General features: G+C 36.9%; 1 protein-coding gene across 1 annotated transcript in view; it reads left to right on the plus strand.

Moving 5' to 3' along the window:
* Window positions 1-5,124: 5,124 nt before the first annotated feature.
* Window positions 5,125-14,605, plus strand: part of plxdc2b (plexin domain containing 2b) — a 70,849-nt gene continuing 61,368 nt past the window's right edge. The window contains exon 1 of the mRNA XM_051114816.1: window positions 5,125-5,562. Coding sequence (XP_050970773.1) covers window positions 5,460-5,562 — 103 coding nt within the window. The 5' untranslated portion in view covers window positions 5,125-5,459. The remainder of the gene's footprint in view (window positions 5,563-14,605) is intronic.

A 14,605-nucleotide genomic window follows, 5' to 3' on the forward strand; every position in this document is an offset into this window, starting at 1 on the left:
TTTTTTGTTCAACACCCTCAAATGTTTTCTGGTACAACACACTTTAAGGAATAAGGCTGTGTCTCTAGGAATAAGGCCAGATGTGTCTCTAGGAACTTTTAATGTCTTGGAAATCCAAGAATTAATTTTTGTTTTAAATTTTACCAAAGTCTTTGATTATCCACTTCATTCTAAACGTGGAAGTCTCGTCCGACCTGAGCGGTGCTTTACATTTCCAGCCTCTTTTGTACCTAGTCAAATAAACACATTTTCCAAGCCGATAATATAATGTTAAACCTGCCCACATTTTCATATGTAGTTATGAAAGCATATTTAGATATTTTTTTTTTACCCCGTTTTAACATGGATGTCTATGGAGAACGGAACACGAAAGCACCTAAATAGAGGTTGGAATCCATCATTGCGCCGCTCCTCAGGCGGAGGCTACGGGCCGTTGTATGCTTGAATCTGATTGGCTGATGAAGGTTCTAAGGCGTGAAGTTATTTTCAAATAAACGCAAGGCGAACGTAGTTCCAGGCAGCTCTCGACCGCATTACATGTCCATATCACTTCGCCAAACGATTCCCGTTATTTCAAAGGTCCTTACAGCCTGAAACAGCAAAATAACCAAAACCCACAATGATACTGGCCAAATAAATAAATACAGTAAACAATATAATAAAAACAGCAGATTATTTCCATATTTTTGCCACAAAATTACGTTTTATTATGTACGGAAAGCACATACTCTATTTCTCCCGCTCTCTCTCCCTTACAGACGCACACACGGTGTTGCAAACTTAGTGACTTTGTTGTTAGAATTTAGCGACTTTTCAGACCCCCCTAGCGACTTTGTTTTTCAGAAAAAGCAACTAGCGACAAATCTAGCGACTTCTTGGACAAACCTTAGTGAGTCTCTGTGATTACTGGTACTTCTGCAACGGCGCGAGGCAGTGTTGCCAAGTCCATGGTTTTTTTTAGCAGAATTGGGCTACTTTAACACTCTTGCCGCAGGTTAAATAATGTAATATTTAGGCCCTGGAATGCCAGTTTTACCAAAAAATGTTTAAAATGCGATTTTTAATCGGAGACTCCCCTCAAAATGTGAGTGGGCTACTTTTGGGCTAATTTCGTGGGTTTTGTTGTGAAAACCTGGCAACCCTGGCGTGAGGTCAGCGCGCACGCACCTCAATCAGGATATTTGTGCAGATTAATGTATTGGAAGGGAGAGCTGGTTATAGTCTTAAAGGTGTCAGTCACTATTTCATATTTATTCTGTTGTCTGACAACAGAAACTAGAATATAAATGAAAACATTTTGATTGAGAATTTGGCTGCATTAAAATACAGTGAGCACAGAGAGACAAACTAATGTTAAAGGCAATGATGCGTTGATGTAATGAATATGCTAATTAGCATATGACCTCATCTAGCGACATTTAGCGACTTTTTAAACTGGCTGTAGCTACTTTCTATCGAAAGAGTTGGCAACACTGTGCACAGTTTGTAATCACAGCTGATGTTGTTAGCACTACTCTTACGATTTTTTCAGTAACATACACTGTAAAAAAATTATGTAAAATTCACAGTAAAAATCCGACAGCTGTAAGTACAGTAGCGATGTTTTTCTGTTTACGGTTTTAACTTAGATTTTACATTTAAATACCATAATTTCATTAACTGATACAATGTTAATACACCGACCTACTGAAGTACTGAAATCTGTTTTGTACCTTTGTAATACACTGATAAGTAGGTGACGATGAAAAAGTCACATGATGAGCCAGAGCCCATCACAAGCAGCTTTTAAATAATAACATATATAGAAGGTGCACAGTGTCATTCACAAAAACACTAAACACGGTCATGGTAACACACACGAAACTGAAATAATGCAATAAACATTAAATTAACAACATTAGGTGTAACATACAACCCTAATGTACACAACTGAAGAAGAAACAGTTATTTCAACAAAAAAACATCAAATTTGAAATATAACACAGGGAATTCTGGGAATGTCAATGTACGGTTATTCACCGTAAATTACACGTTCTTTTTCACTTCCAAAAACGGTATACTACCGTACAGTGTTGGGGGTAACGCATTACGTAATGCAAGTTACGTAATATTATTATTACTTTTTCCAAGTAACTAGTAAAGTAACACATTACTTTTTAATTGACAAGAAAATATCTGAGTTACTTTTTTCAAATAAGTAACGTCAGTTACTTTTCCCCCATTTATTGATTAAAACCTCTCCTTTCCCTATGTTGAGAGAAATCGGGAGTAAGATATTAGTTTTAGAATAAATGTGAACATGCATTAATTCATCTCACTCACAAAAAACAGATTCAGTATTCCTCAAAATGAATAAAAACTGTGAAATTCAGCTCAGAATATGAGGCAAACCTGCAATAATTAAATATGTTAAATAATACAAATATCTTTTAAGCATTTAATACCATTTTATTAACCGATGTCTTTGCTGCCGACCTTCAGTGATCCAATTTAACCATACTAATAAGCAAAAATGACTCAAGATAATCTAACATTAGTTTTCCTTATTATATATTGCTGAAGAGTTGATATTTTTTCTTCTGCGGTCTACTGTACAGATGTGAATTCATTTTTCTCAAAGCCTGAGGCTTTTGGTGTGAAAAGGCTTTTACATTTGCCAAAAATAGAACTTTTTATATTAAAAACAAACAAGCAAGCCCTGCCCAGATTTAAAAAGTAACACAAAAGTAATGTAACACATTACTTTCCATAAAAAGTAACTAAGTAACATAATTACTTACTTTTTTAGGGAGTAACTCAATATTATAATGCATTACTTTTAAAAGTAACTTTCCCCAACACTGCTACCGTAAAATTACATGCAATGTCCAATAAGTTTTTTTTACCGTTTTCTTACTGAACTTACCGTTAACCGTTTAATATTTTTATTACTGTAGCATTTTTTCAGTCTTTTACCGTTAAATTCACGGTCATTTTCCAGTGTAGCAACTTAAAAACTACATGAAATTTCTCTCACAAGTGAGGTAAAAACTGTGCTGTTCTTGACGCTTTGTGTCGTGGCAGTATCACCACATACCGATGCATTATTTTCTAATAACTCAATGGCTCGTCATCAAATATTCCTTGATGATATGCAGTTCAGTCAGAAATGTACGTGAAGATGAACAAAGCAACTATATAATGATTTGTGTTCAAAGTGCAAAGTGCGTGCTGGAAAGAGAGAACGGAAAGCATTTGATTTGCATCATGTTGGACTGATTTAGTAATCTCTTCATATGGTATTCATATATTGATTATAGCCTTGACAAAAATGTTAATCCAGAAGAAAACAATTTAACAGAATTATGTTCTTAGTTTGAGTTATGTATTACTTTTCATTAAATCTACAGAAGCCCATATAATTTTTATATTATATTGTGTCTCTTTTGATATCATCTGCTTTCATTCTCATACAAACAGTTCTTATTAACACATGCAGTGACTTTTTACATTGTGTTTATTAATACAGCATGTATTGAAGACTCATATTTAGTTACTTGAGGACTTTAAAAAGAGGACTGTAGATAACATCTTGGCAGCTGGCTTATAGTTAAACCTTGCAAACCCCTATCAAAGGAATGCTGTCATAAACGTGAGCACAATAAATCAAGATCCTCAGATCCGAAACCAAGGTTTTCAGTCAGCGCTTCTACGTGTTCTGGCTCTTGATGCAACACTGTACTGGTGTTTAAATTGGAATGCTAATGTGGCGGCTTTAGCATGCTTCATCCTTAAATGTTTTTGCTAGGCTGCTTGTCCTGATCTGAAGGAGCAGAGGGAGGTGGTTAGCGCTCAACCACAGCTCACTGCCTCTCAGTCCTCTGGAGGGACTCTGCTTGGCAGACAGTGTGGAAAAGCCTGCCAGTGCCATTCCCAAACATTAATGATCCCCCCGTTCACCCCCTCCATTGCCTGTCTTGCCTCTGGGCTCTCAGGAGGAGACAACAGAAGCAAGCTTTACCGAATTTACTGTACTAATATCAAGGACAATCAGTACTGAGAGCAATGAACAGTTGTGATCCATAATTCTCGTGTAAGATGTAATTTAGTAATAGGCTAAATTAGGTGATTCACTGGTTCCTGCAAGGGTCATAAAAGAAGATTGAAACCTGATATGTGTTCCTGAACCACAAAACCAGTCATAAGTGGCACAGGTATGTTTGTAGCAATAGCCAACAATACACTGGGTTAAAATCATTGCCAAAAATCATTAGGATATTAAGTAAAGATCATGTTCCATGAACATATTTTGTACATTTCCTTCTGTAAATATATCTAAATATATCTATATTCTAAAAATATATCTTAATTTGTGATTAGTAATACGCATTCATTTAGACAACTTTAAAGACAATTTTGTTTCTCTTTAATATTTAGATTTTTTTTTTGCAGCCTCAGATTCCAGATTTACAAATAGTTGTATTTCAGCCAAATACTGTCCTAACAAACCATACATCAACAGAAAGCTTATTTACTCAGCTATCAGAAGCCATTTCAAAAAATGGACCCTTATGACTGGTTTTGTGGTCCAGGGTCACATATATTCTGTTTTGAGTTTATTTGTTTTGAAACAAGAAATTATTTTTGCATATTTATAATGTATTTCATATTTTTAATATATAATTATCTAGAGTTCAGAGGTCTTAAATATTTATTCGATGATTTATATTTATTATTAATTATCTTTTTCTAGTAGCATATTAGTGATGTTTATGTAATACAAATTTATATTTCACTTATTATATATATATATATATATATATTTTTTTTTTTTTTTTTTTTTTTTTTTTTAAATATTACCTTTTATACGTCGGTCTGTATGAAGTGTTTTGAAGTTATTGTCCAAGGACATAATTTTGATGAAATAGCGAAAAAATGTAAATAAATAGTTGATTTTTGTTCTTGACATTCTAGTAATCTCTTGTGATTTTTAAAGTGGCTGTTGAACTTTAAAGTCTCTGATGTTTTAAAAACGTGTTGCATGCTTTACGTCTTAAGAATCAGTAAAACGTGTTAATGACAAAATAGGCACTAATACCAAATCCACTTCATGACTGAAAAGCCCCCATGCGAGTCAGAGTCAGGACACTATTGGTGGTGCATGTGTGACGCCATCTACACCTCCTGGTTTTGTGGCGAATGCATGGATAAGAGGCGAGCTAGACTGGACTGTTTTAGACTATCTCGAACTCTGCTAGGATTTGTTTGGGTCTGGACTCTGAAAGGAAACGCGTTATCGGGAGCATCGCAGGAGCGGTGAGAGGCAGTAGCTTCAGCAGCGGGCGCGACACTCAAGAGTCCGGGAAGGAGCGCGGAATGCTCAGCGGCTGACCAGACGCTGTTTTGTCTTTATTTTACATTTTCTTTGGCGACGACAGAGCAAAAGAAACTGAGGACATCTGTCTCAGTGGATATCTGATATGGCGAGCTCAAGCACGCTCGATGTGTTTGTGGGAATTGTTCTAGTTTTACACGCTTTGGGAAGTGTTTTCCAGATCACCCGAGGAGAATTAACGGCGGAAGGTGAGTGCTCGTGGACTCGAGTGTGTGATATATCGATGACAGCAGTTTGTTTTGGCGATAGCGATGAGGAACATCAGGTATTCGCAGCATGACCTGAGCCTATGTCTATTCGTCATGTATACGTTTGACATATAGGACTTTTCATGAGAAGTTGATCCAGTACTTTTTCATCTATTCTGAAAACGTAGAAAAGCTTACGCGTCACTCATTGGAACTTTGAGGTTTTCTGCGTATTACTGGTCTATTAATATTAATGCCTTATTGATTTGTAATAATACAGTGAATAAGCTAATATGGGTTGAGTGTGTGTTTTTGCTGTGCTGTTTGTATGCCAGAGGCGATGTTTATCAGCAGCTGTTTTCAAGCGGTGTGCGAATGTATTACCGCTTCCTGCAGAAAGAATAGGCTGTGAGTGGGAAAACCTTGTACCTTCAGCTTCTTTTATGTGGAGCAAGATTGTTTTCGTTGACTTTGCCCTAAAGCACATAACCTGTTCATCAGTGGAGCTGCTACTGGGTTTCCAATCGTCGTTTCACACTGCGCAAGGTTATTTAACGTGAGACACAGGAGCTTCAACAGACTGTACTGAAACAGGTACACATTTTCAGAGGAAAGTACATTGGAGTAATTTACTCTTCCTCAAGTCATAAATTCCAAGGTGTTTCCATGTTCCGACCCATCAGACCTGAGCTCATTTTGTCCGTTTTATAACCTGCCTTTGTCTGTCTGTCTGGGTCTCTCTCTTCAGAGCTCTCCTAGAGATCTCAAGACATCGCAAGAGTAAGAAAGCATCTGAATATCAGATTGATTTTCAGAATAACAGCACAACAGCGGGTGATAGTGTTTTAAAGCTATAGTTAAGCCAAAAATGAAAATTTGCTGTTAATTTACTCGCCCTCAGACCATCCAAGTACGCAACTTTTTTTTTCAGTAGAGCAGTAAAGAAGAATTTTGTGAAAGTGTAGTCATGGTGTTTCATAAATTGCTAGTCAGCAGGAAAAAAACATATCAAGGAACACAGAATTAATAACCGTGCTCCTGACAATGTATTGAGGCCTTATGAAGCAAAACGATCGGTCTGTGCAAGGAACTAGTCTTTATCAGCTCAACTTTTTATGTAAACAGTGAGAACCCATGAACGTTGTATACGTTGATATTTGGTTAAAGTTCAGTTGCAATGCCGGGTAACCAAAATTCGGTGTCACTCAGTTCAACATCTAATGTTAATGTTAATGTTAATTTAATGTCCAATACTGACATTTATATTTTCATTTTTAGGTTGTGTTGTAAAATAACTAAAATCCAGTGTTAGGCCAATGTCAAATTCTGATGTCAACCTGATTTTCATTCTTAACCAAAATGCAACGTCTGTCTGACGCTGGGGTCCAATGTCAGCCTGACGTTATATTGATGTACGGTGCCTGCTGGGTTCATTCAAGTGCTCAGGTCATGTATGTACTTATTACCGGCTCGTTATTTCTTCAGTCCGAGTTGGAACAGTTGCCTCAGTTCAGTGGACTGTTGAAGGAACTGGAGTGCTGAATAAGCTGGCAAAAAAGTATGATTAGAGATTCACCGAAATTTCCGAAACCAAAAATTCTGGATGCAATAGGTCGAAAACCGAAAATGCTTAGCTTTTGTAATAATTAGTAATTGTTAAATAAAAATAACTTTTGAAAGACTTTTTAACTTAACGCAAAAATTTTAATGACCGTGAATTTAAATAACACAAACCAATAATATTAACTACAATTTTATTGAAAGTAACACAATAAAATTGGACAGAAAATATATTATTATAAATATCAATGTATTACTTTATTCAGTTCTATGCAACAGAATCAGATATAACTGTTTTTTTGGGGGGCTAATTATCCAAATGTGACCCTGGACCACAAAACCAGTCGTATGTACCACGGCTATATTTTTAGCAATAGCCAACAATACATTGTATGGCTCAAGATTGTCAATTTTTTTAAATACCAAAAATCATTAGTATATTAAGTAAAGATCATACTCCATGAAGATGTTTTGTAAATTTCCTACCATAAAGGAGCGCGGAATGCTCAGCGGCTGACCATTTGTATCTCGGCCAAATACTGTCCTATAGTAACAAATTCACCATACATCAATGGAAAGCTTATTTATTCAGCTTTCAGATGATGCATAAACCTTAATTTATAAAAAAAATTACCCTTATGACTGGTTTTGTATTTCAGGGTCACAAATAATGTATAGTCCTACAAAGCTATAATTTTATTTATCATTTTATTTTATTCATCATATTAGCGTTGCCCAGTACAGCTGTACTACAGCATGCTACAGCTCAGTAGCGCTGCTGCAAACAGAAACGGCTAGAGAAAGAGTGAAACCTGTGTGCTGAACGCTGTCGGGCAGTGCGCCACGTCATATATTTTTGCCTTATATTTTCAGCCGTTTTTCTCTTTCAACCCAAAAACGAAAATGCCATTTTCGTCCGATAATTTTCGGCAGCCGAAAATTCAGTGCATCTATAAATATGATTATTGTAGGATCATATATGTTGATATTTTGGCTAATTTTGAGTCAGAGTGACTGTCAGGCACATCTGAAAGTGAGTTTTGATTGAGTAACTTGTAGATCTGTGCTGCTCGTGCTACAAACTGTTTCAAATGGTTCAGTCTGATTTGGTAAACTGGTTCATTAAGTTCACTAAAAAGACCAGTTCCAGTTTAACCAGTATCACTCTTGACCGTTTGGATATGGATTACAGGTAATAATACAGGTAATAATGTTCCGTTTCTTGCACAGACTGACCGTACACTTCATAAGACTTTAATATATTGTCAGGAGCCGGGGTATTAATTTTGTTTCTTGATGTGCCTTTTTTATTCTCAAAAACTGGTAGCCACTGACTTGCATTTTATGAATCTCACAGAACTACAGTTTTAACTAAAAATCTTCTTTATTGTTCTGCTGAAGAAAAAAGTCACCTGCATCTTGGATGGCTTGAGGGTGAGTAAACAGCAATTTTTCATTTTTGGGTAAACTATCCCTGCAAAACAATAGTTCTGTAAATAAAAAGTTAACATAAAATAAATATATTTAATTCAGATAAAGTTCAGTTTATGTTTTTCTATTTGTGAACAAAATTCTTTCCAAATGAGCAGCGAGCAGTGCAAACACTGGAACAGAACACTGGTGCAGTGGCAGCAAATTGCCTCAAAGCATTCAGTTATCACTCCGCTCTGACTCCACTCCGGGTTTTCAGTTTCCCCTCAGCTTGTAAGAGTAACCCTGCTCCAAGCAATAGACCCTGTTCACAGACTGTGATGACACATTTCAGTGGTCATCAATGTAGTAAATCCTTTTTAATTTCTAAAAAATGTATGTGCATTTATAACACTATTACACTTTGTATTATGTTACCTTTGCATCAAATGACAAAAAAAGTTAACGCTGCTGTAAGGGTGTTTCTAATACAGCAGCTGTGGGAGTGGGGGTAAATTTGACATCATTCTCTTTTCTGACGGCTCGTATCAATCGCTCTCTCTTTTTATTACTTTAATACTGTTTTACTTTATTATAATAACATTAAGGTGCTCTGTACAAATTAACTTTAGACAACAAATAAAACCAAAATTGATGATTCTTATTTTTCTTATTTGGGAATATTGCAGTGTTTATTATACCGGCGTGAGGACTTTACAATTATACTTTCCTTCCAGCAACCTGTAACTCACATCAGATCGCAGCAATTACCAAACAATGACAATACAATAATCCAGTCAGTTCCCAAAGGACAAAATCAGGCCCTGCCATGCATTTTTTCTTTGAGAAGCTGTTTCACTCAGATATACATCACAGTAATGGAGAAAAGACTTTCACAATTGCCATTTCATGCCAACTTCATTCACCTTTCGTGGTTTGGTTTATGCAAAATAATTGCTGTTGTTTGATGCCATGCTTAAGTAATATGAGAAGAAATAAATAAACGAAAATAAATTTTGTTATAGATTGGTAATATTTTTTCCAGCTTGAACGCTAGATATGTCAAAACACTGAATGCACAAGTAGGGGATTTCCAAGTGGACTTGAAGGCAGCATGATGTACCAATCAGTGCTCACGCCGCTTGGCCAACCAAACCTGCTGTGTAACGGGTGTTGCACCATTGGAGAGCTGGTTTAATGTTCTTGTTTTTATGAACTATTCAAAATTCTAAAACAGAAACAGAACTCCTAGTGACCTAGTTTGTAGCCTACTTTACAGGCCTTGGCAGGATGAAAACTACATGTGAGTTTTGGACCAAAAAAAATCATTGCAGAATAATGTCTCTCACATGTGTACGTGGATGTGTGTGTTTTTGCATAATCTTTAATTTCTCGTGACGGAGAAAAACAACAAAACAAAAAGTAGGCCAAGGGTTGTAAACATTTCATGAGCTACACAATGGTGATTCACATATGAGATTGTGATAACCATGACTGTCCTGCCTCATGCAGATACAGATCCTGAGACTAAGCGAATGGTAAACGTGTTCAGACAATTCTGAATACCAAAAGAGTCCAAGTATGTAGATAAAAACAGAGTCAACTCTCACAACGATTTTTAGTTCTTCCCTTAATGCTAGATATTTGGTATTGAGCATCATACTATTAGTCAGAGCATTTATTTGGGTCAAGATACAGGCTTATTGCTGGTTTTTTATTAAGCAAAAGGTTTACTCAACAAGAAGGGTTTATGAATTATAGTTCATATTTATTAAAAGGAGTATGTCGCCAGTCTGCTTTAGATGATTCAGGAAAAGCAGCTCTGAAATGGCAGAGATGTAGAAAAGGATAGATGGTGAGAATGTGGGGCCCCCACAGTTCTTAAGTAGTTCATCCAATGGGTTGGGTTTAGGTTTGTATTCAGTCTGTCTTTGTCACCCCCTCCCTTTGGCTTCCTTTCTCCTTCTCTGCCCTCAATTTCTTCCTGAGGGTTATGCTTTTTACCATTACCATTTTTTCTGTTTAGTGAGCATGACTATAATAAAAAAAGCCTTTTTGTATTGTATTTTGTAAAAAACAAAAACCAAATGTATTGGGAAGACTCTTTCCAGTATTTGAGTCTGTGTTCAGATCTCAGAGTAAAGTCAAAGTTGCTTCTTGTACGGACTCTGTCAGCATCTTAAATTGCAAAGCATTACCCTGTGGAGATTTTTACCAGTTGCACGGGTCAAATTTTAATTGTTTTTAGTCCTTGGCACTGCACTTCACCTCTCTGTGAAATCTCTCAGGGAGTGATGTAGAACTGTAATATTTTATCAGAACACTGAACCCAGAGCTGCTCCCGTGCTGTAGACCACCTTGGAGTTTGGGCAATGTCTTTGGGTCTGGATTATCAATCCATTATACTTTGGCAGCAATATAAAACTACGTCTTGGCAGCCAAACCCATCACATTGAGCATCTCTAGATTGCCTGCATGTCTGCTTGTGCCCTGTGATGTTTCTCTCTTACTTGAACCTTCACAGCTCACATGAGCAGTCAGGTAACTTCATCTTTTTTTCATGTGGTCGAGATGTGCATCTCTTGTACACATAAAGTGGCTGTCTCTCGGCTCGTGGCCCAGATAAAGCATTATTTATAGAGCGTGCTGGCCATCTGCAGTGCTGTGTCAGAAAAGACTTTATTAATAGGAGCGAAGAGCTGGGTGTGTTTCTCTCCTTACCGATACAACAATATTAATAGTTTGTTGCTAAATTCAGTGGAGCAAAGTGAGAGGTCACACATGTGGAATCTCCCATTTGCAGAGCAGGTTTTGATACATGAACTAATGCTTGCAGTAAATGCTATTAAAAGCATTTCATTTAGATTCTATAATGATGCATTCATGCACACTGAAATGTACAGATGCACTCCAGGTACCATATTCTTGTTCACACACACAAACTTGAGTAGTTTATCCAGTTCACTTAGTTCTACCCGCAAACCACATTAGAGAATCAAAACTGATTGTTGCAGGTTTCTGATCTCTTTTTTGCCCACTTCTCAATAAAAAGTTAGCTTGTAAGCACATCTGATTTTCTTACTCTCATACACTCAAGAATGTGGCAGATATGTATTAAGGATTAGAGCGACTGTATATATCAGGTTCAGCTAGTATCTAGTGTGAACCTTCTTTGTCGTTTAGTGTCGGGTTCATGTGATCACAAGCCGCATGAGAGAATCACATCTGATTGCCGTTTTCAAAACTCTTTTTTTGCCCACTTCTCAGTAGAAAGTTAGCATGTAAGCACATCTGATTCTCTTACTTTTGTAAAGTCAAGAATATGGCAGATATTTTTAAAGGATTTATAAAGCAGCGACTGTGTATATATCAGGTTCAGCTAGTATCACACTATCTAGTGTGATCCCTCTGTCGTTTCATAGTGTCAAAAGGGTTGCCAGTAGTTTGTGTCATTCTTGTCTTCATACTTTAAGAAGTTCATTCATTTTGGTCTCCACTGAGTCTGGTCTGGATTATATACTGGACATGTGAAAATGTTCATTTACAGTTACCAAAATAAAAGGGGTAATACAAAATACATGTTATTTTTTATTTAGTACTGACCTGAATAAGATATTTCACATAAAAGACATTTAAATATAGTCTGCAAGAGCAAGTAATAGTTAAATTTATAAAAATGACCTTGTTCAAAAGTTTATATACGCTTGATTCTTAATACTGTGTTGTTACCTGAACGATCCACAGCTGTGTTTTTTGTTTAGTGATAGTTGTTTATGAGTTCATTGTTTGTCCTGAACAGTTTAACTGCCTGCTGTTCTTCATAAAAATCCTTCAGGTCCCACAAATTATTTGGTTTTTCAGCATTTTTGTGTATTTGAACCCTTTCCAACATATGATTTTGAGATCCTTCTTTTGACAATGACGACAACTGAGGGACTAATACACGACTATTACAGAAGGCTCAAACGCTCACTGATGCTACAGAAGGAAAAACAATGCATTAAGAGGCAGGGGTGTGAAAGCTTTTTGAACTTGAAGATCCGGGTAAGTGTAACTTATTTTTGTCAGAAGTATCTTCTGTTTCTTCTGAAGGGCAGTACTAAATAAAAAATATCATATTTAGGCAAAATAAGAAAAACATGCACATCTTCATTCTGTTCAAAAGTTTTCACCCCCCGGCTCTTAATGCATTGTTTTTCCTTCTGGAGCATCAGTGAGTGTTTGAACCTTCTGTAATAGTTGCATATGAGTCCCTCAGTTGTCCTCAGTGTGAAAAGATGGATCTCAAAATCATATAGTCATTGTTGAAAAGGGTTCAAATTCACAAAGATGCTGAAAAACTAAAGAATTTGTTGGTCAAACAAGGGACTCATAAACAACACAGCACAGTATTAAGAATCAAGTGTATGTAAATCTATGAACAGGGTCAAATTTTTATAAATGCAACTTATTTTCTCTTGTGGACCGTATGTGAATGTATTTTATGTGAAATATCTTCAGGTCAGTACTAAATAAAAATAACATGCATTCTGTATGATCCCTCTTATTTATACTTTAAAGGGATAGTTCTATCATTAATAACTCACCCTCATTAAACACGTTCATGACAGTACCATGACGTATACGTGTGCATTTCTCCATGACATTCCTCCAACGTCAGAAACGTTTGGATTTCATCAAAAATATCTTAATTTGTGTTCCAAAGATGAACAAAGGTCTTACGGGTTTGGAACGACTTGAGGGTGAGTAATTAATGACAGAATTTTCATTTTTGGGTGAACTATCCTATTAAATGTTTTCTCAAAATATCCTGTTCGTAATAAATGATCTTCTAAACCTATATATTGAGAAATATAACATGCCAAGTGTTTACTATTGGAGTTGTCCTTTAGTAACAGATAGCTGTGGTTGCTCCATCTGGACGTCATTAGAGTTGCACATCCTTCCTGCATATTTTCCATCCCACTTCTCTCTTCTGTAAATCTTTCGCTTAACAAGACTCTCTGCCGCTTCATTCTCACAACCCTGAGCCTGTTTGAATGGAGTAAATGTAGGTGTGACCGATATGTGCGTGTATGAGACGATGAAAGACAGCGTGACCTCATTGGGTATTTTATTCCTGATTTTCCCTACCTTGGCTATGTTGGATATGAATCCCTCTCTCTCTCTCTCTCTCTCTCTCACACACACACACACTGTTTAGACAGAATTAGGGCTCCTGGCATCAAGTAGGCATCAAGTTAACTGACCATAGCACTGATGCACAGCCTGTTTCTAATACACAGCCTGGTTCTAAGTTCATCATCCATCATAATGCCAAAAGCAGCAGCCTCCCACACACACAAACTCGTGCGCACAAAAAAACGAGCCCTGCGGAGGCAGCCAGTGGAACTTCCATTGACCTTCATGTCTCTCAAAAGTGACTGCTGTAGGGGGAGAAGGCCGTTTGTAGGAAGATCCTGGTAGAGGAGTGGGAGAAAAGCAAAGAAAGAGATAGTCCAAAAAAAAAGAACACAGCATTAAATAGTTAGATAATGGGAATAAAATGTGAAATTAGTCAGAGAAGACACAGATAAAAAAGAATAGATGTTGGGCAAGACAGTCATTTGGAATGAATGAGTTAGTTTGAATGCTTGGGGAGATCCTACATCACAGGCTCTGCAATTTTCCTTCGCTTCTTTCAGCATGGCGGATAAGTGAATGGATAGCTTGAGTCAGGCTTTATCTCTCCTTGAATGAGTTCCTAAGAAAGCATGAATAGAGCTATGAAGAAAAGGCTAGAGGGGGTCCTTCTGGGTAGGTATGCTTGCAGCGCCTGACCGTTGTTCCCAGACACACCACCATGCATCCTCTGATCCATTAACAAAAACTAATATCGCACTGTATGAATGAACAGTCACGCTCAAAGTAGTATGAAGTTGTTCGGTTACATTTGCCACAAAAGAAGGTAAAAGTACTCTTCGACCCTGACCGGACTAAATCGCATTTAAAAACTGCACCGCATGACCTCACTGAATACAGCTGTGAAAGAGAGCGGGAGGAGAAAGAGAGAGTTTCTTGGTGAAAGTCACTG

Source organism: Labeo rohita, chromosome 7, assembly GCF_022985175.1.
Source record: "Labeo rohita strain BAU-BD-2019 chromosome 7, IGBB_LRoh.1.0, whole genome shotgun sequence".
NCBI classification, from domain to species: domain Eukaryota; kingdom Metazoa; phylum Chordata; class Actinopteri; order Cypriniformes; family Cyprinidae; genus Labeo; species Labeo rohita.